This window comes from Lagopus muta, chromosome 2 (assembly GCF_023343835.1).
Source record: "Lagopus muta isolate bLagMut1 chromosome 2, bLagMut1 primary, whole genome shotgun sequence".
Taxonomy (NCBI): domain Eukaryota; kingdom Metazoa; phylum Chordata; class Aves; order Galliformes; family Phasianidae; genus Lagopus; species Lagopus muta.
The window spans coordinates 58,237,597-58,259,545 of NC_064434.1; the positions used below are offsets into that span (position 1 = coordinate 58,237,597).

Here is a 21,949-nt window from a genome sequence, read left to right on the forward strand (position 1 = left end):
CTCACCACATCCTCCATTCAGGCAGTTGTAGAGAGCAATAAGGTCTCTGCTGGGCCTCCTTTTCTCCAGACTAAGCAATCTCAGTTCTCTCAGCCACTCATCATAAGAGTGACAGCAGGGCGATAGCATTTGAGGTGTGCAGCCTCCCTGGTGCTGAGCACAAGGGGACAATCACCTCCCTCATCCTGACCACACTACAAGACAAGATGCCATTGGTCTTCTTGGCCACCTGGGCACATTGCTAACTCATGCACAGCTGGTTATCAGCCAGCACCTCCAGATCCTTTTCTACCACACAGCTTTCCAGCCACTCTGCCCCAAGCCTATAGCACTGCATCAATGTAACTTATCCAGATCCTTCTGTAGGGTCTTCCTACCCTCAGGCAGACCCACACTTCGTCCCATCTTGGTGTCACCTGCAAACTTACTGAGGGTGCACTCAGTCCTCATCCAGATCATCAGTAAAGATAAAAAACAGGGCCAGCCCCAAAACTGACCCATGGCAACACCACCTATGACCACTCACCAGCTGGATTTAACTCCATTCAATACCACTCTTTGGCCTGGACTCCCAGCTATTTTTTTTACCCAGTGAGGAGTGTACCTGTCCAAGCCATGGACTTCTGCAAGACTGAAGTCTGAAGTGCTGTGGGAGACAAAGTCAGAGGCCTTACTAAAGTCTAGGTAGATCCACAGCCTTTTCCTCATCCAATAGGCAGGTCTCCTGGTCACCAAAGGAGATCAGGTTGCTTAAATAGGAGCTGCCTTTTGTCAAGACATCCTGGCTAGGTCTGATCCCCTGGTGTTGTGTCCCACATGTAATCTATACATTAGAATTTTTCAGAAATAACATGTATTACCTGATGAAGTAAATTGCTTATTATTCTTTTAACATAAGCAGCAAGGACTGACATTTGTGAAGTGCACTGAATTTATGTTTTTCTTTAGTATCTGCCAACTAAAAGCATGAAATGTCCAAATATTTTGTGCAATTTTACATAGAATTAAGCAAACCAAGTGACTAATTTGCACTTAAAAAGTGCTATTCATCTTGCATCCTTGAAGTTCTGTCTTCATGTTTCTTACAGTTGCATATATCGTTGTTGTTTGTTAGGCGGCAATACGGAAAGAACTGAATGAATTTAAAAGCACAGAAATGGAAGTACATGAGGAAAGTCGACAGTTTACCAGGTGGGTGAATCCATCTTTTTGTGTAAGTCAGAGAGAAGACTATGACAGCTGCCCTCTGCCTTTCTGCAGCCCTCTGCAAGTGTCTCATGACTAAATAGACTCCTGTCTTTAGTTTCCTTGAATCCCACCAGAATCCTGTTGCTGTTTCTGGGGGTTGCTGATACATCCCTAATGCTGACAGGGCAGTGAAAGTGACTGCAGCCAATCAGTTACTAAGTGGAGAAAGATTGTTTGGGAAATCTAAACAGTAATCCTTTGAAAGGACTAAACATTCCTCTCAGGTGAATTTAACAGTCCTCCCTTGCTTTTGGAAGCATGCAATTTGTAAATGTGTTTGGTTAGTGATGAACTTCAGAAAAGTCTCCATTGATACTATGGGCAGTTGGCTAAACTCGTGATAGCATTTTCTGGGGAAAAAAATCCCTTGTTTGTCCAATGAGACAGAATTCCTTGTTTGCTACTTGTAACATTTTAATCCAGACTTGTTTTATTCTCTGTTTTGGATAACACGAAGATTTAGTTTGAAACACGATTGCTTAAAGAACTCTGAAGTGTCCAGGTTTTAGTAGAACTTCAAATTTGGCAGATTTATTCCTAGGAGGGGAGAGGAGGTTTCTGCCATCCCCATGGCATCTGATGTATCTTTTGAAATTCTGAAGGCTGAAAACTGCCACCAGAAGCAGAGCTTGCTGTTAGGATCAGCCAACACCACATGCATAGTGCTGTTGTCTTCACTTTCACACAGAGTTGTCAGATACAGACAGTTGCCCCGCTATTTCAATCAAACTTAAGATGCTAGCAGGTGAGTGTGAATCCTATAGTGTCACAGTAAAAATTCAAATCACGTTCTGACAATTAGAAAATGTCCTTTTCAGATACAGTTCTTTACCTTTTCATTTGGCTTCTGGTGTCATTTTGTCTTCAATTTTCTCTTCAATTAGTATACCTTATTCAGAACTATAAAAATAATATTTTTAAAATGGGCATCACAGTGCAGAGAAGGAAAATGTTCAGGAACTGAAATCTGGGTGAAAGAGATGGAGTGCTACCCCTTGCTCAAGTTGCACTGCATTATAGAAGCATAAGTACAAATATGCATGAATCATACAAAAAGAATGAGATATTTTTTCACTGGAATTGAAAACAGTTGAGACTGATTATAGCTGGATTCTTGAAAGCTGAAGAAAATAATCAGTGGAGCGACAAACCAGTTAAAAAGTGAAAACTTTTTTTGAGATGGTTCTTGGAAAATAGAGTCAAAAATAATAGGCATGGCCAAATGATGGCAAATACAGGTAGAGATACTACAGACTCCTGGAGGAATTTGATCACAAGGGATGTATGATTCTCTCTGCACCCTTTATTTTCACTGAATGTGTTGTGGAGCCACTGCATAGAACTCTAAAAAGAGCAACACTAGAAAATGTCTATTTAGGTAACTAAATTAATGCAGATGTTTTAAGTCAGTTGCATTTTTGAGCAGAAAGAGATTCAGTTTCCTACTGGATCTTTCATTTAAAATTATGTAGTTGGCCATTACATTTGAATTCACAGAATCACAGAATCACAGAATTGTAGGGGTTGGAAGGGACCTCCAGAGATCATTGAGTCCAACCCCCCTGCCAAAGCAGGTTCCCTACAGCAGGTCGCACAGGTAGGCATCCAGGCAGGTCTTGAACATCTCCAGAGAAGGAGACTCCACCACCTCCCTGGGCAGCCTGTTCCAGTGCTCCGTCACCTCACTGTAAAGAATTGATACCAACGTGATTTGTTTTATGAAGGCTGTAGACAAAAGTCATTGTGCAGAGAAGGAGTTAACTCTTCTAAACAATTTTTGTTTGAAGGATGATTACTGAGATAGTGCAAACTTGCACCGGTGGTTGGTTAACAAAGATTCATTTGCGAAGCTCTTTGATACAGTGAGACAACAAAGAAGCCACTTAATAAACAAAAAAATTCTTACAATGTACCATCAGTTATATTATTTCACATTATAAAAAGTTCTGTTATTATAGTCTGTATTTACAGCATCTCTGAATTATTCAAATCTCATGCTAAACTTGGGAAAGAAAAGCCACTGTTTTTCATTGCTCATTATTTACTGCACAATAACTGTCAGCTGAATGGTTCTTCTGCTACTAATTTAGATTGATTCCTTCTGTTGTTCTGTAACAGAATCCAAGAAATTGAGTTTCTAAAAATAAGGAATAAATCAAAGCTTGGGAAGAGGATATTAGTAGATGTTTATAAAGCCCTTCTAATGGAAATGCTATATATAGTCAATATATAAACAATATATATATTGCTATTCTTCACAAGTAAAAAAACCTGCCTTTTTTTGCAATGCACGGTACCCACTCTTAGCAGATGAGCTGCATACTTGTGAATGTCACCTTTTGTGTACACCTCCTGTACTTGAAAACACTTTCCCGTTCTGTGCCATATTACTGAGGCAATGAGGGGCTTCCTTTTGTTTCTCTTCTCTGGGGCCATTTTACAGTGAGGTGTATTTGGGCCTTTATTTGTCCCAGCTGGCAAAGAAAGCTTCTGCCATGCTAGAAAATTTGTTGCTTGCTTTAAAAAAAAAATCCTTTTAATCTTTTTTTTTTTTTTTTAAAGCCTCATTTTGCAGAATCTTTGAAAAACAGAAAGTTAATTTTTATGGCTCAGCAAAGCTCTTCTGGTTTACCATCAGGATCTCTCCAAATAGCAGATGCAATATGGCTCAATCTGTGCTGCTAAACAAAGCAGTTTGGAGGCTGTTGCCCATTCCTGAGGCCAGCAGACTCGGCACAGCTTGGATTCCTACAGCTAACTTCTTCCCTACCACAAGCAAATGAGGGTGTCTTGCTGTCCCTGGCTGTGTCCAGTCCTCCTGTTGGCCTGTGCTAACCCTATGGTGTGCCCAGGCAGTGTCTGGAAGACCAGTGGTTGGCCCAAGCAAAGCTGTGCTAGGGGCCGTGGCATAGCAGGTTAATGAAGTGGACAGACACGTATTAGTGCCTGAGCTACATCATAGCTGTATGTCAGTTGCAGTAATGTAATTCTAATCGATTTATCATTTCAGGTTTCATCGTCCATAGTTGTATGGCCACATCCCATGTTTTATGTAACAATTTTCTTTGGGGAAATCATTGTGTCCTGAAGACCCAAGAGTGCACTGGAACTTGACTGAGTGTGAGCGTATCTTGCAGCTTGCCCTGAAGTTAATGAAGGATGTGGCCTCGTCTTTATTAATGAACAAATTAATTGACTAGGAGGAGAAGCCATATGAAGTGTTTATTTTAACAAAGATACATCTCGATGCTAAGACAGAGCATGGTGCTGTGGCCAGCCCACAGAGACGAGCTGATGGTCTTCTTCATCAGAGTTTGACACATCGGGAAGAGCAGAAGACAATCACTTGAGAGCCTAGGGCCAGGAACTCCTCAGACCTTATGGCATTGTGACTGGGGGTAACTGAGGAGGGGAGCGTGAGGAGGACTGAGAGCAGGGGGAGGGAGACTTCCCTTGTCAGCCAAAAGTGAATGGTGGGATGGTTGGCACTGTTTAGGGATGCACTTGGCCAGTGGGAAGAATCATTTAAAACAAACAAACAAACAACTGTGTGAGCAGCTGTGCATGTAAATTCTAGTGGCTGCAGCCTGTCTGAGAAAGACAGAAAGCCACAAGTCCTCATGTCATCAGTACTTTAGTGAAGAACTGTAATTTTCTCTGGTGCCAGTAAATGCAGATGCCAGAAATTAGTCCTATTATAACTCAGAAGTCTTTTTTTTAAATCCTGATGAGCATGCTTCAAGAAAATACATTGAACATTCATACAGAACAAGTATATTTTTCATTTTCTAATGTTGACATACTCTGGATCCTCCTAAACAGGTAAACAGGATTCAGACAGCAAACGACACCTGACGCTATGAATGCAATGAAATTATTTGTGTTTAAAAACACTCCTTTCTACCTGTCACTTGCCATTCAAACCAGAGGGATCACTATCATCCTCACCTGTGGCAGGCAGTAGCGACAGCTTTGACATAACGTGTTAGTGTGGATCCAAATTCAGAATTGAAATGGGGCACAAAAGCCCTTACTGGCAAGTTGGAGCAGTGATTGCTAAATGACATTTTACATGTGAGAGCCCTTGCGCTGCTTATAGGAAGGACTCACATATGAATCAGTGTGTCTTCAGTCTGTGGTCTTGTGAAAGTTAATAGAAAATCCTTAGAGCATCTGCAGCCTGTTTTTGTTGAGTGTGAAGAATGCTTATTAGATCCATAAATTTTTATACTATCTTGGAATTGTGTATGTGAAGACTGCTATTCAAACTAAATGGTATGGAGTGTGAAAGGCAATACATGCTTTTTGTAAGTTGGCCCTAAACCTATTAAAAAGCCTGTGGCGTTGTTTACACTAAGGAATTCTCTGTCATATATTAGCACTTATTTATCCTTTGAATTATGTACACAACATTTTGGGGGGGGGAAGGGGGGGGAAGAGGGAGGGGGATATGGAATTCACATATGCATACATGTAATGCAGTATTACAATATATATGCTATTTATCCTTTCTAATGTGTGTACATATTACAATTTATTTTTGTCTTTTATGTGTCCTGCTTAGTTTTTAATTATGAAGTGTAAGTATTTCTTTTTCAGGCAATAAAAGGTCTGCATAGATGTGATTCTTACCTCAAAACCTGCAGTAGATTCTTGTGGAATGTTTTTATTTCCTAAAATGGAAGATTGTTGATTTAGATGTCAGCCTAAAGGCAGGAAGGCAATTTAGTGGCTTAAATTACATCTCCCTCTTTACTGATATTTACAGCAAGATTAGGTTTGCATAAATGAGGTGGATTATTTTAGTAAAGAGCACTTGAAGTAACAGGAGAGTGCTTTCCAACAGCGGCCATCCTATTATCATAAATGAGTTGACAAACTTTTTTTTTTTCTTAAAGAAAATAGATTTAAATGTCTGTTAGGATCATTTGTATTTTAGTAAAAATCCAATAGAGTAAGAGCCAAAAATATCAATAATCAAATAAGATAGCCATCTACGTGCTTGTAGATGTACAGCAAAGAAAAGAATAACCACCTTGCTTTTTTTAATGGAATCAATAAGAGGCATTAAGATTCCATTTGCAGGAAATAGTTCAGCTTCTGCAAGGGCCATCATTTCGTAAACATAGAAATATCACTTTGACATCAAGGAAGCAGGGAAAATGTATTCTTTGGCACTAAATCATACAGAAATGATCAGGCCATTAGAGAGTGAAGGTTTGTCAGCAGTTCTGGTAGAATCCTAATTTTTATTTTTAGAATTTGAAGACCAAACTTAAAACCTTATACCAGCACTTAATAAATAGTTCTGCGTAAGGCTTCTTTTTGTTGCCAAACTTGGAAATGTGTGTCCAAAATCCTATAAAGGTTTACTCTGTTGACTTTGAAGTATGAAACACAATATTTGACTTCAAAGGAAACAGGTGGAACAATTAACTACACCTCAGTACTGCTTTAATCGCTTTCAAACTGTTGGAAGTACACAAGATACTCAAGGCAGAAATACAGCTGGGGTACAGAGTGTAATAGCTTTGGCCAAGGTCAGGTCAGACCACACAAACTTTATAGAAGATAGCAGTTCCATTGACATGCCAGGGTATATAAGGATTTCATAAGTGAACTAATACTCATTAGGCTCTTAGGATGAAGAGAACCAAGTGACTCTGCAAGAAGACATTCCTCCAGACCAGGCTGAGAACATGAACGGCGAGAAACATGCTGCCTTCTTACTTAAGAGCTAAGGCACAAAGATGAGAATACAACTTCTGGCTCAGGCTTCCTCAAACTGCATTTTGCCATAAGGCATGAGGATATGTAGGTGAGGTATCTCTTAGGTTTTCCTATTCTCCTCCTGGTTTTTGTTAGTTGTTTTGTTTTGCCTTGTTTTAAAGTATTCTCTATGACTCATTGCTGGAGACAGAATACTAGCCTGGGTGGAGATGCTGAGCTGTTCTTTCATTTCTTGTGTAATTTCTTAATACTTCCATGATAAATAATCAGATGCATTCTTTTGCCTGCGGTTCAGTTAGCTACTTAAGCAAATGTATGTAACTGGACAAAAAGAGTTGCCTTTATTGGGACTTATGTAAAAATGTAGTATATTTGGAGAAACAGAACTATAAACTATCCATTGTGTATTGTACTCACGCACAGACTTAGAATTGTATATATTATTTTTATATTCTAAATATCAACTGGGAGGATGGCAACAGCTGTAAAGTGTTACCCACACAATAAAAAAATGAGATTTTGGTATGTCACTGTGAAGCAAGTTTGCTTTACCTTATTACCTGCTTACCTGCTCATCTACTGGTCCTCTGTACTGATTCCAGCAGCTTCAAGTTGCTATAACAGCCTGTTGGACAGTTGTGTACTTAACTCATCATGATGCTGCATGCCTGTCAGCATGGAAAAAACAGGATAAGCCCTGAGAAACTCCTGAATGAGCATTCCTGGTGGAAAGAAATTAAAAGGAGATTTAAAAATGGCAAAGAAAGAGTAACACTTCCCATATAATACATAGAATGGGCAGCTGACTAAAAGGGATCAAGCTGTAAATTTCTGTCAGGTTGGACAGTTCATTTCAGTATCATCTAGAGCATGTGAGAAACCTTGCATGCATAGCTATGGTCCACAAGGTCAGATGTCAACTCAGATGTCCACATCCACACAGGAGAAAATTAGTGGCCTGAAGTGGTGGTTTCTGAACTGACCCTCTGGGGCACGTTTATCGCATGACAGCGTGTTGCTGTATGGGTATGGGGGTCAGGTGCTTAAGCAAATCCTAATTTATTCTTCACAAAACCGGTTGGAATGGTTCTAGAACACCTCTCTGCTTTCATATATCAGGCAATATATGTTAGTCCTTACAGTTTCAAATGAGAAATTCCTCAAAATGTGATGTGTGTAGAATCAAAAACTTAAAAAAAAAAGTAAAAAAAGAAAAAAAGCTAACTGTCAGTGATTATTTAAATCAAAAAACATTTCACAAGCAGCGTTTTGAAACAGTGTAGGACCAGGAGCCATGCCTCTGAATGACTGCATGCATTCACAGCCTCTTGCAGGTCTGCAAGGCTGCATCCATGGGTGGATTTAGTGTTTGCACATGGCTCTGCATGCCCCTTGCTGAAGTGGCTTTCACCCCCCTGCCCCTGAGCTGTGGGTCAGTACTTTCAGCAGCTTTTTGCCTGGTTATAAACATGGTCTGAGCCTCCATTTTGTATCCTTGTAAGAAGAGAAGATTAAAACTGCTTATCTACTCCAGCTGCTCAGGAGCCACCTGGAGCCCAGGCATGGGCTGAAGGAAAGGCCTACACGGCCTGTGACGGCCATGCTGCCCCAAGGCCTGCACTCCAGCACCGCTCTGGTTGGGCCCTGCTTGTGTCCAGCAGGGATGACAGTGTGAACCCTTCTCCTGACAGGCCCACTAATGCATGAAATGGGAATGTAAACCAAGCTCAACGCATACATCTGCGCTGCTGAGTGTATCGGAACCCTGTTGTTTACTGCTTTTACATCATCTTTTTTTATTTGCATCTCAAGGAGTCAAGGCCTGTGCTGCTGCTGTGAACTGAAATATAGATGTACTCAGGGTGAAAAACAAAATAAACTCTCCTCCTGGCTTTAGGAGCTCCCACATTCAGCTCCATTATTGTGATTATTTTTATCAACAAAGCTCAGTGCAATACCTGCTGCTGGCATCTAGCTTTTGATGGACAAAAAACCCCCCAAAGCTGAAAGGTTTAGTAGGTTGATGTTAGATATTCCGAGGAATATCAAATAAAAAGACAAGTAAATTATCTAGATTTGAGGATAAAATAAAAAGTAACTTCCCCAGAACAGATCAAAGTTTCAGTTTAAAAGAAATCTGAAAAAAAAAAGGATATGTATCTATATAGAAAAAAGGGAGGAATTGAGTAAAAACATATTTCACTGTAATATTTTCACAGGTTTCTAGTTATTAAATGTAATCATTAGTAAGGTCTTGATGCATTTTGTCAGTGCTCCCATCTTGTTTCAAGATTTTATTGGAAACAGAGCGTATGTGGACTACATACAGCATTTCACCAATATTTCATTGTTTTCTAGAAGCTAAATATTGCATTGGAAAGGAACAAAGAAATTAATGGAATTCTCAGTATGTTCTTGTTCAATCCCTAATTCTTTATGTAAAAAGTCTTGCAAAACTATGTCAAATTTAACCATATTTGATCATTGTTATGATACAGTAAAATGTTGCTGAACATATCTTGTCTTCCTTTCACTACTTTGTGTGGTGGCATACTGATTTGTAGACTTGTATCAATTTTGGAATTAAAGAAATACTGTATTTTGGACAATTGTTTTAGCTGGTATGCTCTTAAACAAAGAAAGGTATCAATAGTTTGTTTCAGCGGACTTTTGTGTGAGTAGAGGTGGGAAGGGTGTGGAGATGGAACAAGTTGCTATTCCTTTCCAGTTTTTTATAGAGCAATCGCTCAAAGAACAGAACGGAGTGGAATGGAATAGGTCCAGTTGGATTGGGCCTATAAAGGACATTGTGTCCAACCACTTTTACTCTGAATAAATAATGGCAGTGTTAATATGCCCTGTTTGTTTCATAGACCCAACTGTACCTCAGTCAAGAAACTTCAAAGAACTTCTGTTTTCTGTGGCAGAGCTGAGGTTGACAAGGGACAGGGCACTGCTCAGTGCTGAGCATTATGCAGTGAGCATTTTGTATAATTGAAAACAGAATGCATTTACTTGTGTTTTAGCAGTGTGACATGAATGATCAAATATGATAACTATAAAGACATGGCTAGAAATGTCTGATGTTGCACACGTGTATTGATATCTGTGAATGTAAATAACTGGAAAAGCTATGAATTAATTACAGCTTCGGTACTGTAGCATATAACTATACACACACACATTAATTCTGATACTGTCATCTGAAAAAATAGAACATGTATTATGTTTTTTTCACAGAGGTCATATATATGCTTGTTCTATGATGTTTTTATTTAACAAGCAAAAAATGTGTGCTGCCTAGTTGTACAGTACTGTAGGATACTCTGCTGTGCACAGTTCCAAGTGCCTTAGACAAATGTTTAGCTCTTTCCATTACAGATACATGTGAATGTATATATAAATATATATAAATACAAAATAAAGGAAATAACCTCAATAAAATTGTTCAGAAAATCTTAACAGACAATATTCTGTTCTTGACTCCCTAGCAAGTAAATGGGCATATGTAGCAGAGTTAGAGAGCTGTTACTTGTTGGAAAGTTGTCTGCAGAGGTTGACTTAGAAGTCATTCTGTGTGGAAATGAAATGAAGGAAAGTGAAATGAAGTTCCTGAAACCTTCCTTTGAATTGAGTCACAGAACCACTGACTGGGTTGGGTTGGAAGGGACCTCAAAGTCCACCCTGCTCCAATCCCTCTCCTGGCCTGCCCACACTGGATCAGGCTGCCCAGGGCCCATCCATCCCAGCTTGAGCGCCTCCAAGGGTGTTCTGAGTTTACCTTCAAACATATGTGCTTTGCAGGAACAAAGACAAAAGCTGATAGCGTGGATCTGCTGGGAGTCAGCCTCTTCTCCCCTACCGCTATCGGCAGGACTAGAGGGAATGGCCCCAAGTTGAGCCGCGCGGATTCAGGTTGGACACTAGGAAGTAATTCGTCTCTGAAAGAGCGGTCAGGCAGTGGAATGGACTGCACAGCGAGGTGGTGGAGTCACCAACCCTGGAGGCGTTCAAGAAACATTTAGGCGTTGTACTGAGGGACGCGGTTGAAGTGGTGAATATTGGTGAATAGTGGTATAATATTAGTGAATATTGGTGACAGGTGGACTGCTGGACTGGGCGATCTTGGAGGTCTTTTCCAACCTCGGTGATTCTATGATTCTGTGATTCCCGACAGGGCGCTGGGGACACCTAGCGACGTGCAGGGAGCGGCACGCCAACGGGAGCCGAGACGGTTGTCAGGCATACACAGATACATTTAAAAGTACGCGGTGGCACACATAGGTGAAACAGTTGTTTTAAAAACAATTCTGTCCCGATTTCCAAGAACGGCCTTTCCCTTCGTTGCTACCTCAACTCAAACACGAACGCCGCCAGGGCGGCAGCTGGCCCCGCCCCGCACTGCGAGGGCAGCCTGTAACTGCGCGTGCGCCGTGCCCTATGGCCGCCCCGGCATCGCTGGAGGGAGGGTCCATTCTCCCTGTGTGGGGGACGAAGAGAAAGATGTATCCCGGGGTGTATTTCCGGGGTGGCGGAAAAATACCCTACATGCGTTCCTACAACCAGCCTCTCGATTTAAGTGGCGCCGTATTGCAAGAAAGCTGGTTGTTATTCTTACTAAAGAATAAACGCTCCCTTCGGAGCGACGGCCGCATGACATCCCCCTGCGGCCAATGGTTGCTCCCCGCACGCACGCCGCAGCCGTGCCGTGTGAGGCCAGGCCGTGTGAGCGTGGGTGGAGGCGGCGGGCCGGGGGCTGTGTTACGGCATGGTGAGCGGTGGTCGCTGTGGGGTGGAGATGGCGGCGGCTGTGTAACGCGCATCCCGTGGGATCTGGGAGAGCCTCGGGTATGCGGCAGCTGCCGTGTGGGTGCGCGGGGTACAGCGGAGAAGGCCGGGCAGAAGATTCTTTCCGGATGCTTTTAGTCTTTCCGTTCTTACTCGCCAAGTATCCCTTTGCAGCCTCACAAGAAGAAGAAGCCCTTCATAGAGAAGAAGAAGGCGGTAACGTTTCACCTAGTGCACAGAAGCCAGAGGGACCCCCTTGCTGCTGATGATACCGCCCCGCAGAGGGTCCTGCTGCCTGCCCACAGGGTAAGCCACTGCTTGTCATGCGGGGTTCGTCCACGTGGCAGAAGCTACGGTGAGAAAAGGGGCACAATTCCAAAACAGAGCCTGAGAGAAGATAGCATGTAGTCACACTTACTTAAAAGAAGGAGACACTGCAGGGAATTTGGTAGTTGTGAGTTACTGCTTGATGAGTTAAGGATGACTAGCTGGTCTTATGGACCAGCAAAACAAGCAAAGATTGACTGACCCTTTGCCTGCTCTACTCTGACCTTGAATTCCCACCTGCAGTACTGTATCTAGGCACCAGAAAGATGTCGAGCTGTTGGGAGTGGAACCTGAGGAGGGCTATAAGAACTGTCAGAGAGCTGGAGCACCTTTATGAAGAAAGGCTGTGGGAGCTGTGCTTCTTTAGCTTGGAGGAGAGAAGGCTTTGGAGGGACCTCATTGTGATCATCAGGAGAGACACTGAGTTTTTACACATGCTAATAGTGATAAGACAAAGCGGAATGGTTTTAAACTAAAAAAGGGGAGAGTTAGCTTAGGCATTAGGGGGAAATTCATTACTCAGAGAGCGGTGAGGCACCAGCACAGGCTGTCCAGAGGAGCTGTGGTGCCCCATCCCTGGGGACACTCAAGGCCAGGTTGGATGGGCCCCAGGCAGCCTGAGCTGGTGGGTGGGAGCGGTCCTTGAGAGCAGCCCTGTGGAGAGGGACCTGGGTGTCTTGATAGATGAAAAACTTAACATAAGCCAGCAGTGTGCTCTTGTGGCTCGGAAGGCAAATGGTATCCTGGGCTCCATCAGAAGAGGGGTGGCCAGCAGGGACAGGGAGGTGATTGGCCTCCTCTGCTGTGCTCTTGTGAGGCCCCATCTGCAGTACTGTGTCCAAGTGTGGAGTCCCCAGTAAAAAAAAGACATAGAGCTGTTGGAGAGGGTCCAGAGGAGAGCCACGAAGATGATCAGGGGACTGGAGCACCTCCCCTATGAAGACAGGCTGGGGGAGCTGGACTTGTTCAGCATGGAGAAAAGAAGGCTGCGGGGTGACCTCATTGCAGCCTTTCAGTACTTAAAGGGAGCCTACAAACAGGAGGGGAATCAACTCTTTGAAGGGGTTGACAGCTGCAGGACAAGGGGAAATGGTTTTAAGTTGAGGGAAGGGAGATTTAGGTTGGATGTCAGGGGGAAATTCTTTACAGAGTGAGTGGTGAGGTGCTGGAACAGGCTGCCCAGAGAGGTTGTGGATGCCCCATCCCTGGAGGTGTTCAAGGCCAGATTGGATGGGGCCCTGGGCAGCCTTGTGTAGTATTAAATGTGGAGGTTGGTGGCCCTGCATGTGGCAGGGGGGTTGGAGACTCATCATCCTTGAGGTCCCTTCCAACCCTGGCCATTCTGTGAAAATAATGAGAAGAGAGAAGGCTGTACAATTTGCTGTAGAGTTGGTGTAATCTGATCCAAACTGAAGAAGAGTACCACTTCTGATTGTGTACACTTGTATTTAATGCTGCAAATTTTAAAAACTAATTGCGAAACGTAGAGTGCTTTGTTAGTGGTGCAGTTAATTTAGGTACTAGTTGTTGCTAAGTGAGCCTGATTTTATTACTATTTCTTAAAATGTTGCTTTCCCAAAAGCTGTTTTCAGCAGGGGGGTAGTAGGTTGTTGGTCTTTTTTGAGGTTTTTTTGTTTGTTTTTATGAGTTTGGGTATTGTCAATGAATACATTACTTTTATTTTTGCTGCGTTTTAAATGGACTTAAGTAACTGCTTGTATTTTTTTTTTTCTTACAAATTCCAAGGACCATGAGGAGCAGAGAAGGGAGGAGCAGCGGAAATATGGAGTCTTTTTTGATGATGACTATGACTATTTGCAGCATTTGAAAGAAGCATCTGGCCCCTCTGAGCTTGTCCCTTCTTTCTGTGGACAGCAAAGCAGAATTGTCATCACAAGTGAGGGTCGCATAGAGGATGAAATTCAACGAATTGCTGTAAGTGGTATTTTTGCTGATAGAGAGATACAGATGTTTTTAGCTGCTGGCATAACTTCTAGAATTTCATGGCACTGGATCATGTTGGAATGGAAAATCATTGAGTCATTTCAAACAATGAAGTATGCAGTTGCCCATCAGCCACTTGTAACATTTTGTTTTTGTGTTTATTTGTTTTAGGCTCCATCTATTAAATTGCCTTCCTCAGTATTTGCCTCTGAATTTGAAGAGGACGTGGGCCTGCTAAATAAAGCAGCTCCTGTTTCAGGTACCATAAAGTCTTGTACCTTTCTGTAGCAGAAGTTGCCATGCAGGTAGTACTCAGTAATTAATGACACTGTAATCAAAGCAGTAGTTTAGTTGGTTTGTGGTTTTTTTGTTGTTGTTGTGGGGTTTTTTTTGTTTTTTTTTGTTTTTTTTTTAAGAACAGATTTAAGAGCAGGTGTAAAGGATGATCTATACCAAACCTGTGTTTCCATTCAAGACCTGCTTCTGTCAGTCTATAATTATTGTTTTTAAGCATTGCATAGAGGGTGGAAAAAGGTCACGCGTTACTACTATTATCCAGCACGTATGAATTAATAACAGGGAAAAGCTTCTTTCACTATAAACAATATTCTGTAGGTAATGCTATTGATTTATGACTTCATCAGTTCGAATGCAAGGTGTGTAACTGGATTTTCATTCTCAAGATTCCTCTTTTCAGTTGCTGAAATACATCTACTTTCCTTCATCAGCTGAATTTCAGTGTTACAGACTTAAAGGAATGCTGTTTATGTACCTATGTTTGTGCTGTACTAAACATTCACTTTCAAGTAATCTTAGGTTGTTGTTTTTTGTAATAGTACTTAGTGTTGATAATTTAGACAGCAGGGTGCTGGAGACACTTCTGCTAGTTACAAAAGGTTTCCCTGATGCAGTGTGGAAAGTGTTAGGGGCTGGGAGCTTTTCTTGGCAGTTGATGGTGCAGTACTGTAAGTTGGGTCATTTCTATTTGTAATCGGAATCATAGAGTCCTTAGAGTTGGAAAGGACCTCTGAGGGCCATATAGTGCAACTCCCCTGCAATGAACAGGCACACCTCAGCTACACAAGGTGGCCCAGGGCCTGATCCTGCCTCAACCTGAGAGTCTCCAGGATGGGGCATCCATCACCTCTCTGGGCAACTTGTTCCAATGCCTCACCACCCTCACTGTAGAAGTTTTTTTTCCTTATATCTAACTTAAATCTACCCCCTTTGAGCTTGAGACCATTTCCCCTTGTTCTATCAAGTAATATTCTAAGCAGCATGGTAAGATAGATTAAAATACACTTTTGGGTGCCTACGATGTCTTGGGGAATCTTCTTTTCTAAATGAGGAAAATGGACAAAAGGCTGATGACTTACTGATTAATTTGTATGAAATCTACAAATGTTACTGGAGGAAAATTGTGACTTTAATATTTTGCTAGTCAAATTGAATTGCTTTTTTATCAAGGAATGTTCAAGCTTCAGGATGTTGCAGCAACTTTCATACTTAAGTTTTTTCTTTTCCCTTCTCCAGGACCACGGCTGGATTTTGACCCTGATATTGTTGCAGCTCTTGATGATGATTTTGACTTTGATAATCCAGAAAATGTTCTGGAAGATGATTTTGTTCTACAAGCAAACAAACTAAAGGAAGGGTACGTACATACTTTGTGGAACTGCTTCTGTCAGAAATTAATAGTAATGTTACTGTTTGTTATTTCATGTGTTGTAGGAAGCAAGAGTGGTTTCACATTTCAGGCTTAATACATTTATGTCAAAGGAAGTAAGTATCACTATGTGTTATGTGGGTGGTAGCTTAAAAAAGATCAAAATTACGTGATTATCCAAGACAAGAGATGGGTTTCGTTTGCTACCTTGAGCCCACAAATTAATATTGATCAATAACAATACTTGTGAAGCATTTCTGAAGGTCTTGGAAATGCATGTTACCACAGTGCATATTATTTCCTTCTGTTTTGTAAAATGATATCAAAGGTAACAAGCAGTGATAAGTTTTACCACATTTCCTATTTAAGAGTCTGGTATGTTTCCACCTTGACAAAAACAGCAGAATGTAAACATATCCTTGCTGTCAGTGTAGGGATGTGTGATCCAACAGCTGTCAGAATAATTTCTAGTTTTTAGGCAGTTGTGTCAGAGAACCCAACATTGAGCAGAGCTGTGGAAATATCTGTGGGTTGTTCTAATCTGTTTTGTAATTCCATTTAGGAGATCAGATGCTGAGGATGAAGATGAATGGGAAGATGTGGAGGATGATAGTGATGAAAAGGATAGTTGCAGTAACGATGAAGATTATGATTCAGAAGGCCCTTTGTCAAATGATGGGGTTAATGGCCAGGGAAGAGAGTTCCTGTTTATGCAGGAAGAAACCAGGAGTCGTTTCACAGAATATTCTATGACATCTTCAGTAATGAGAAGGAATGAGCAGTTAACCCTCTTGGATGACAGATTTGAGAAGGTAAGATTTGAGAATGTGACCCTCACACAAAAAGGTGCTGAATGCTTCTTTGGTTCATCTCATGAGGTGCTGTCCTGTATCTGTGCAAATTCCTCCTGCCTTTGGTAGTTAGGGCACCAAGCAGCTGTTACCTGCACACATTCAGCATGTAATGCTGTGTGCACTAAGCACGTTGTGTTTAATAGGCTACAGTGTTAACTGATTGATATTGTTTAGTGAAATTATTCCAGTGAAGGCAATGGATATTCATGGTGTAACGCTTCTCCAAGAAGCTCTGTCCTACCCAGTAAATCATGTAAAGCTTTCTTATACAGACTTGATTCTTTCACCCCTTCTCCACACTATGCCAAGTATACATGGATGAAATCATGCCAGAACAGTGGAGATGTGGGCTAATGTTTGTCCCAAGCAGTGACAAGCTTTTTAGCGTACCAGTTGAAGTGAAGACTCAACATTTTTGCAGAAGCTGATCTGCATATTTTCTTTCAGTAGTGTATGTTATCTTGCAATAACTTTGTTAATCCTGTGCTGAAAGTATATTGTCAGTAAGGAGGTAATCCTACCACTGGTGTGTGTGGCAGTTTTTCAGCAACTGAGAAGGGAGCGGAAAGAGGAGCAAATAGGAAGAGATGGATAAAGCTCTATGCTGTCATGGACTTGTTCAACAAGCGTGATCTAATTCAGATATCCACTTTTTATTTAGTTTTTTGAACAGTTTGATGAAGATGAAATTGGAGCCTTGGATAATGTGGAATTAGAAGGCTATATTAACACCGACAATGCTCGGTTGGAGGAAGTCTTGAGTGATTTCTACAAAGAGAAAGCAAAGAAGTAGGTACTCAGATACACTGCTACACATACGTAGTTATGTCACCATGCCCTTATGCCAAAAGTTTGAGTATGTTATTTCCAGTTCATGGACTTGCAGATTACATCTCACAATAAAAACAGCTTGATTGGAGCATTCTCCCTTCTTTGTGTGACTGAATGTCCGTCTTGTTAGGACATTATTAAAATTAAATGCAGGCATTTTGCTGCTTTATACCATATTATATTCTTTTTATAATTTTATTATATCTAGTCTAAGTAATGTCCAGGGGTGTTCTTCCTTTCCCTCTTTAGGGCAACTTAAATTGCTCCATAGAATTTAAATGTTTTTAACAGACTCCATAGCCAAGGAGATTGGAATCAGCTGAGTACCAGCAGTGAAACACTGTATACCTAGTTATGTGATTATAAACTCAAGGGAAACTGTTGCCACTGTGCAACTGGAGCATGGCCAAGATCAGAGCTCATAAGGCAGCTCCACACCAATGTACTGAATTTACAGAGTGTATTCTCTTCCTCTTAAAACAAGTGATATTATCTTAGAGTTAAGTGTCTAGGTATCCACCCATCAGCCTTCTGTTTCCTGGTTGAAAGATGTAAAGTGTCCCTTGTGAAGTAGGAATGGTCAGTAGGAGAGTATATAATCACCTCTAGTGCTTACATGCCAAAAAGTGTATTCTATTCCTGTCCTCCAGTCACCAATATTGTGTGTCAGATGCTTTTGAGATACAGAAATAATCACTTTCTAATCTGTCTCTGGCACGCAAGCTTTAGTTTATAAGTGGTGATGCTTATTGCTTATTCTTGTAGCAGTTTGTAGTGGGAGCAGTTTTTTTTGGCTTGGGTTTTACTCAGAGGAGATTTGTTTTACGTAAGTATTTCCAAGAAATGGTGAACCGTTTTTTTTTCATTGAAGTTGTGTGAAATTGGATACTCTTGAACCGTTTGAAGACACTCCTGCAAGTGAAGACAGTGATGAAGAGAAAGAAGAAAGAGTAGCTCTGGTTATTGAGGAACCAAAAGAAAAGTGGGATTGTGAATCAATTTTGAGTAAGTGTTTGGAGTTCTTATTCATTCTTAGTACCTCAAAGTAAATGAGAGGTGATCTTGGCACTTTTCTAGCTGTACTTCTAGGTTTATGCTTCTGAAGTATAACATTAGGAATTATTGCAAGATAAAAGTACTCCCTTTCTGGAGATTACTTAATTCTTGCAATTTTCTCTATTCAAAGACTAGTACTATGATTCGTAGTAAATGTATTTAATTTTTATTTGCAAGTTTTTTCCTCACTATTTTTTTTTATCTGTGTAACCCAGGTACATATTCAAACTTGTATAATCACCCAAAGCTTATCGAGGAGCCATCAAAGGTAAAAGCATTAAAATTACTCAAAGTAACGCTGTGATTTAGGAGAACTTGAGAGAAAAGTGATTGTTGTCTCAGTGGATGACTGTTTAAAAGTAGATGTAAGCAGAAAAAAAAGTTGGGAAGGGTATTAGCCTACAGCTTCACCAGAGAAGGATTTGGATATATAGAGATATTTATAAAAATAAAAATACGCACACATCTTTACTTATATTAGAAGGAAAATTGAGTAAGATTTGACTGATTAAATCACTAGATGCTGAGAATTTCTATAATAGCTAAGCAGAAACTTAACAAGAAAACAAATTCCTCACTCTCTTCTCTCAATACAGCTTCTTTTAATCTACATCTTGCAACCTCATAGAGGAGATTTCTCTTGAGAATAGATTTACTTGACATTTTACTGTTTGAGGTGATGTACTCCAGTTCCTTGGCCTTCTAGAAGTTCCTCATGAGAAGTAGAGCAGAGCTTGATGTGCCAGGCACGCATGGTTTTAAAGGAAAAGCTTTTTCTTGAAGCCTTACAAAGGCAATATTGAGAGCCTGCTTAAGTCCATTTTCCAGTAATATTAAATGAAAGGAGAAAACATTTTTGTTGTTCTAGGGGACTTATTCTGCTTACAGGTGTTTGATTTCACTCTGAGATTAATGTGCATCTTTCTGAGGGAAGAATATGTATAAGAACGTTTGTTACCGTTCCATCTGAATCTGCTAGTTTAATTCTGTGCAGATAAGGCACTGCAATCTGCACTTCCTGGAGGGGAAGCCAGAGACCATTCACACATATGCACTGTCTGTTGTAGCCAAAACCAATAAGAATTTCCTCAAAGACTGGAATTCCTCTGCACGTCCTGCCTCAGAAAGGTCTTACTGCTAAGCAGGTGGAACGCATGCAAATGATTAATGACAGTGACCTGCCAAGAGCATCGACACAGCCCCGCTCCAAAAATGAGAGCAGAGAGGACCGCAAAGCCAGGAAGCAGGCGATAAAAGAGGAGCGGAAGGTAGGCCTTGTTTTAAATAAAGCCCAGAAAGCCAACAACTGTATTCTGGAATTCTTTGAGTTGTAGGAACGTTTTGAAACCCGTTTAATTTTGTGTTTAGAAATTAATGGCAAAGCTTTCTGGTCTGAAAGGAATAATTATTAGTATAATAATAGAAAGAAAGCTAGCATTATGGAAGTTCTCACTGGACTTCTATATGGAAGTTCTGGGTGTTCTCGTGGGTACTGTTGGATGGGTAACTTAAAAGGGAATTTGTATTTCAGTATTACCTAGGGAAGCAAGGAGAACAGTAACAGAATTTCAAATCATACAAAGTAAAAAGTCTCCAAAATAAACATGGATAACCTATGTGGACACATTGATAATTAGTGGTTTTATTTAGCACCAGAACTTATCAGCTTGTGAGGAGTTTCAGCTAATTAAAGATGATAATTCTGGATTATCTGATTTAAGTGTTGTACAAGAGTTAATGCTGGAAGCAAGACGATTATGACTTCTCTTTTCATGATCCATAAACATTAGTTGCAGTGGTTTTCTATTTCATAAATTTGTAATTGTTCATATGCACAGGAACGCAGAATGGAGAAGAAAGCCAACAAGATGGCCTTCAAATTGGAGAAAACAAGGCAAGAAAAAGAGTTGCTCAATCTGAAACAAAACATGCAAGGACTGAAGCTGTCTTGAAATTCAGGAACTTTCATTGTGGAAACATTGATTTCATCTGTACTGAGAGGAATTGTTAACTGATAAGATTTGCCAGGCATGCACAAAGGGGGCTAATGGTATTTGGTACAGCAATATCTGGCTTGTCATTCTTTCTGAAGTTATACCTTAAATAGTGAATGAATGTCTCTCTTGTTGTGTGTCGAATGTCACGGCAACTGCTGCAAACTTCTGTTACCCTAGAAATGTATTAAAATATTAAAATATATTTTTCTTATAAACTGTCACTGAGGAGAAAGTGTCACGTGTTGAATGCATTCAGCACTTCAGAAAAATCCTGCAGATTTGATCTGATTCTTCCATTAAAATATTTGAGTTTGTACAGAGCACTGTATCTACTTATCTCTCCCTTACATTGGCTGTTAAATATAGTGCCTTGACAGAGCAGAGTTTTGGGAATGAATGAGTTTCACCCATTCCTTAGTTCTTTCAGGGATTGATTATTTATTGTTTGGATAAACTTTTGGTAAACAGAGGTGTCTAAAAAGCTATTGTGTAGCTGAGCATCCCTCTTACTAAGATGAGTTAGGTTTAGGTCGGATATTAGGAGGAAGTTTTTCACACACAGGGTGGTGACACACTGGAACAGGTTGCCCAAGGAGGTTGTGGATGCCCCACCCTGGAGGCATTCAGGGCCAGGCTGGATGTGGCTCTGGGCAGCCTGCTCTGGTGGTGGCGGCCCTGCACACAGCAGGGAGGTTGAAACTCTATGATCATTGTGGTCCTTTTCAGCCCAGGCCATCTGAAGATTTTATGTTTTACTTGTTGCGAGAAGTATTGCAAAGTAGGTGTCTCTTATTGTTGCTGTTTAAAGCAACTTTGCTTCAAGTAGTCAACATGGCAATCATTGTGTAACAAACAGTAGATATTTAGAAAGCTGTGGTGCAGATGGCAAATAGCCATTGTCTGGATTTTCCTCAAGTACTGTTCTTCGTCTTGCATTTAGTTTGCTTTCACTGAAATACAGGCTTATGACCTAACACAACTGTTGCAAAGGCTTTTTGAAGGTGAGCAGAAAGCCTTTATTGCAGACTTACTGTGATCTTAAATTACTGTACTGTACATAAGAATTATTCTGGTGACCAGTCTGTACCCGTGAATAAAGGAATGAGATCTGCAGTCAGCCCTTCTGAAACTTCCTGTACTTGTGAATACATCAACCCTTGATTTTTAAAGCTGAGCATTTGCCTCTGAGTGAGAAGGCAACCTGTTATACTGGAACAGAGAAACCTAAACATTAGAGTGGACTGACTACTACAAGTGTCTGGAATGTTCCTCTTTTATATGAACACTAGGTGGAGACAAGATAACAGGAGGGCTTAATACTTGCTTATACTGGGGGAAAAAGCTTTTGCAGTGTATTTTGATAAAGTAGTGAGTTTTAGGATAATTGAATGAACAGCTATGTTCAAAAGTTTCTTCATTGCTGCTTAGAAAGCCAAAGTCTGAGTACAGCATTCACGTTAAGATTAAACATACTATAGTTTTGCTCAAGTTTTATGTTAAAGAAATAG

General features: G+C 40.8%; 2 protein-coding genes across 6 annotated transcripts in view; both read left to right on the forward strand.

Annotated features, from left to right (window-relative positions):
- PHACTR2 (phosphatase and actin regulator 2) overlaps window positions 1–9,587 on the forward strand; it is a 125,879-nt gene extending 116,292 nt beyond the window's left edge. For all 4 annotated transcript variants that reach the window (XM_048937204.1, XM_048937208.1, XM_048937206.1 and 1 more), the window contains 2 exons: window positions 1,115–1,191; window positions 4,259–9,587. In XM_048937204.1, the coding sequence (XP_048793161.1) occupies window positions 1,115–1,191; window positions 4,259–4,274 (93 nt within the window). In that variant the 3' untranslated portion in view covers window positions 4,275–9,587. The remainder of the gene's footprint in view (window positions 1–1,114; window positions 1,192–4,258) is intronic.
- A 1,924-nt stretch (window positions 9,588–11,511) lies between these two features.
- On the forward strand, window positions 11,512–21,558 carry LTV1 (LTV1 ribosome biogenesis factor). 2 transcript variants are annotated; one of them, XM_048937221.1, is made up of 11 exons: window positions 11,512–11,826; window positions 11,941–12,072; window positions 13,840–14,028; window positions 14,209–14,296; window positions 15,571–15,691; window positions 16,266–16,515; window positions 17,219–17,346; window positions 18,260–18,393; window positions 18,660–18,712; window positions 19,512–19,712; window positions 20,283–21,558. In XM_048937221.1, exons 1-11 carry the CDS (start codon window positions 11,527–11,529, stop codon window positions 20,394–20,396), a joined length of 1,710 nt encoding a protein of 569 aa, XP_048793178.1. In that variant the 5' UTR covers window positions 11,512–11,526; the 3' UTR covers window positions 20,397–21,558. The 2 variants fall into 2 exon arrangements, with proteins under 2 accessions (XP_048793178.1, XP_048793179.1); XM_048937222.1 differs by having other exon boundaries at window positions 11,647–11,749.
- Window positions 21,559–21,949: the final 391 nt, after the last annotated feature.

What these genes read in the sequence shown, in the direction of transcription:
- LTV1 (XM_048937221.1), top strand. Translation starts at nt 11,527, where the DNA reads ATGCGTTCCTACAACCAGCCTCTCGATTTAAGTGGCGCCGTATTGCAA. An exon ending in TCCTGCTGCCTGCCCACAGG is followed by an intron (nt 12,073 to 13,839) that starts GTAAGCCACTGC and finishes ACAAATTCCAAG; the next exon opens with GACCATGAGGAGCAGAGAAG. An exon ending in CGATAAAAGAGGAGCGGAAG is followed by an intron (nt 19,713 to 20,282) that starts GTAGGCCTTGTT and finishes TCATATGCACAG; the next exon opens with GAACGCAGAATGGAGAAGAA.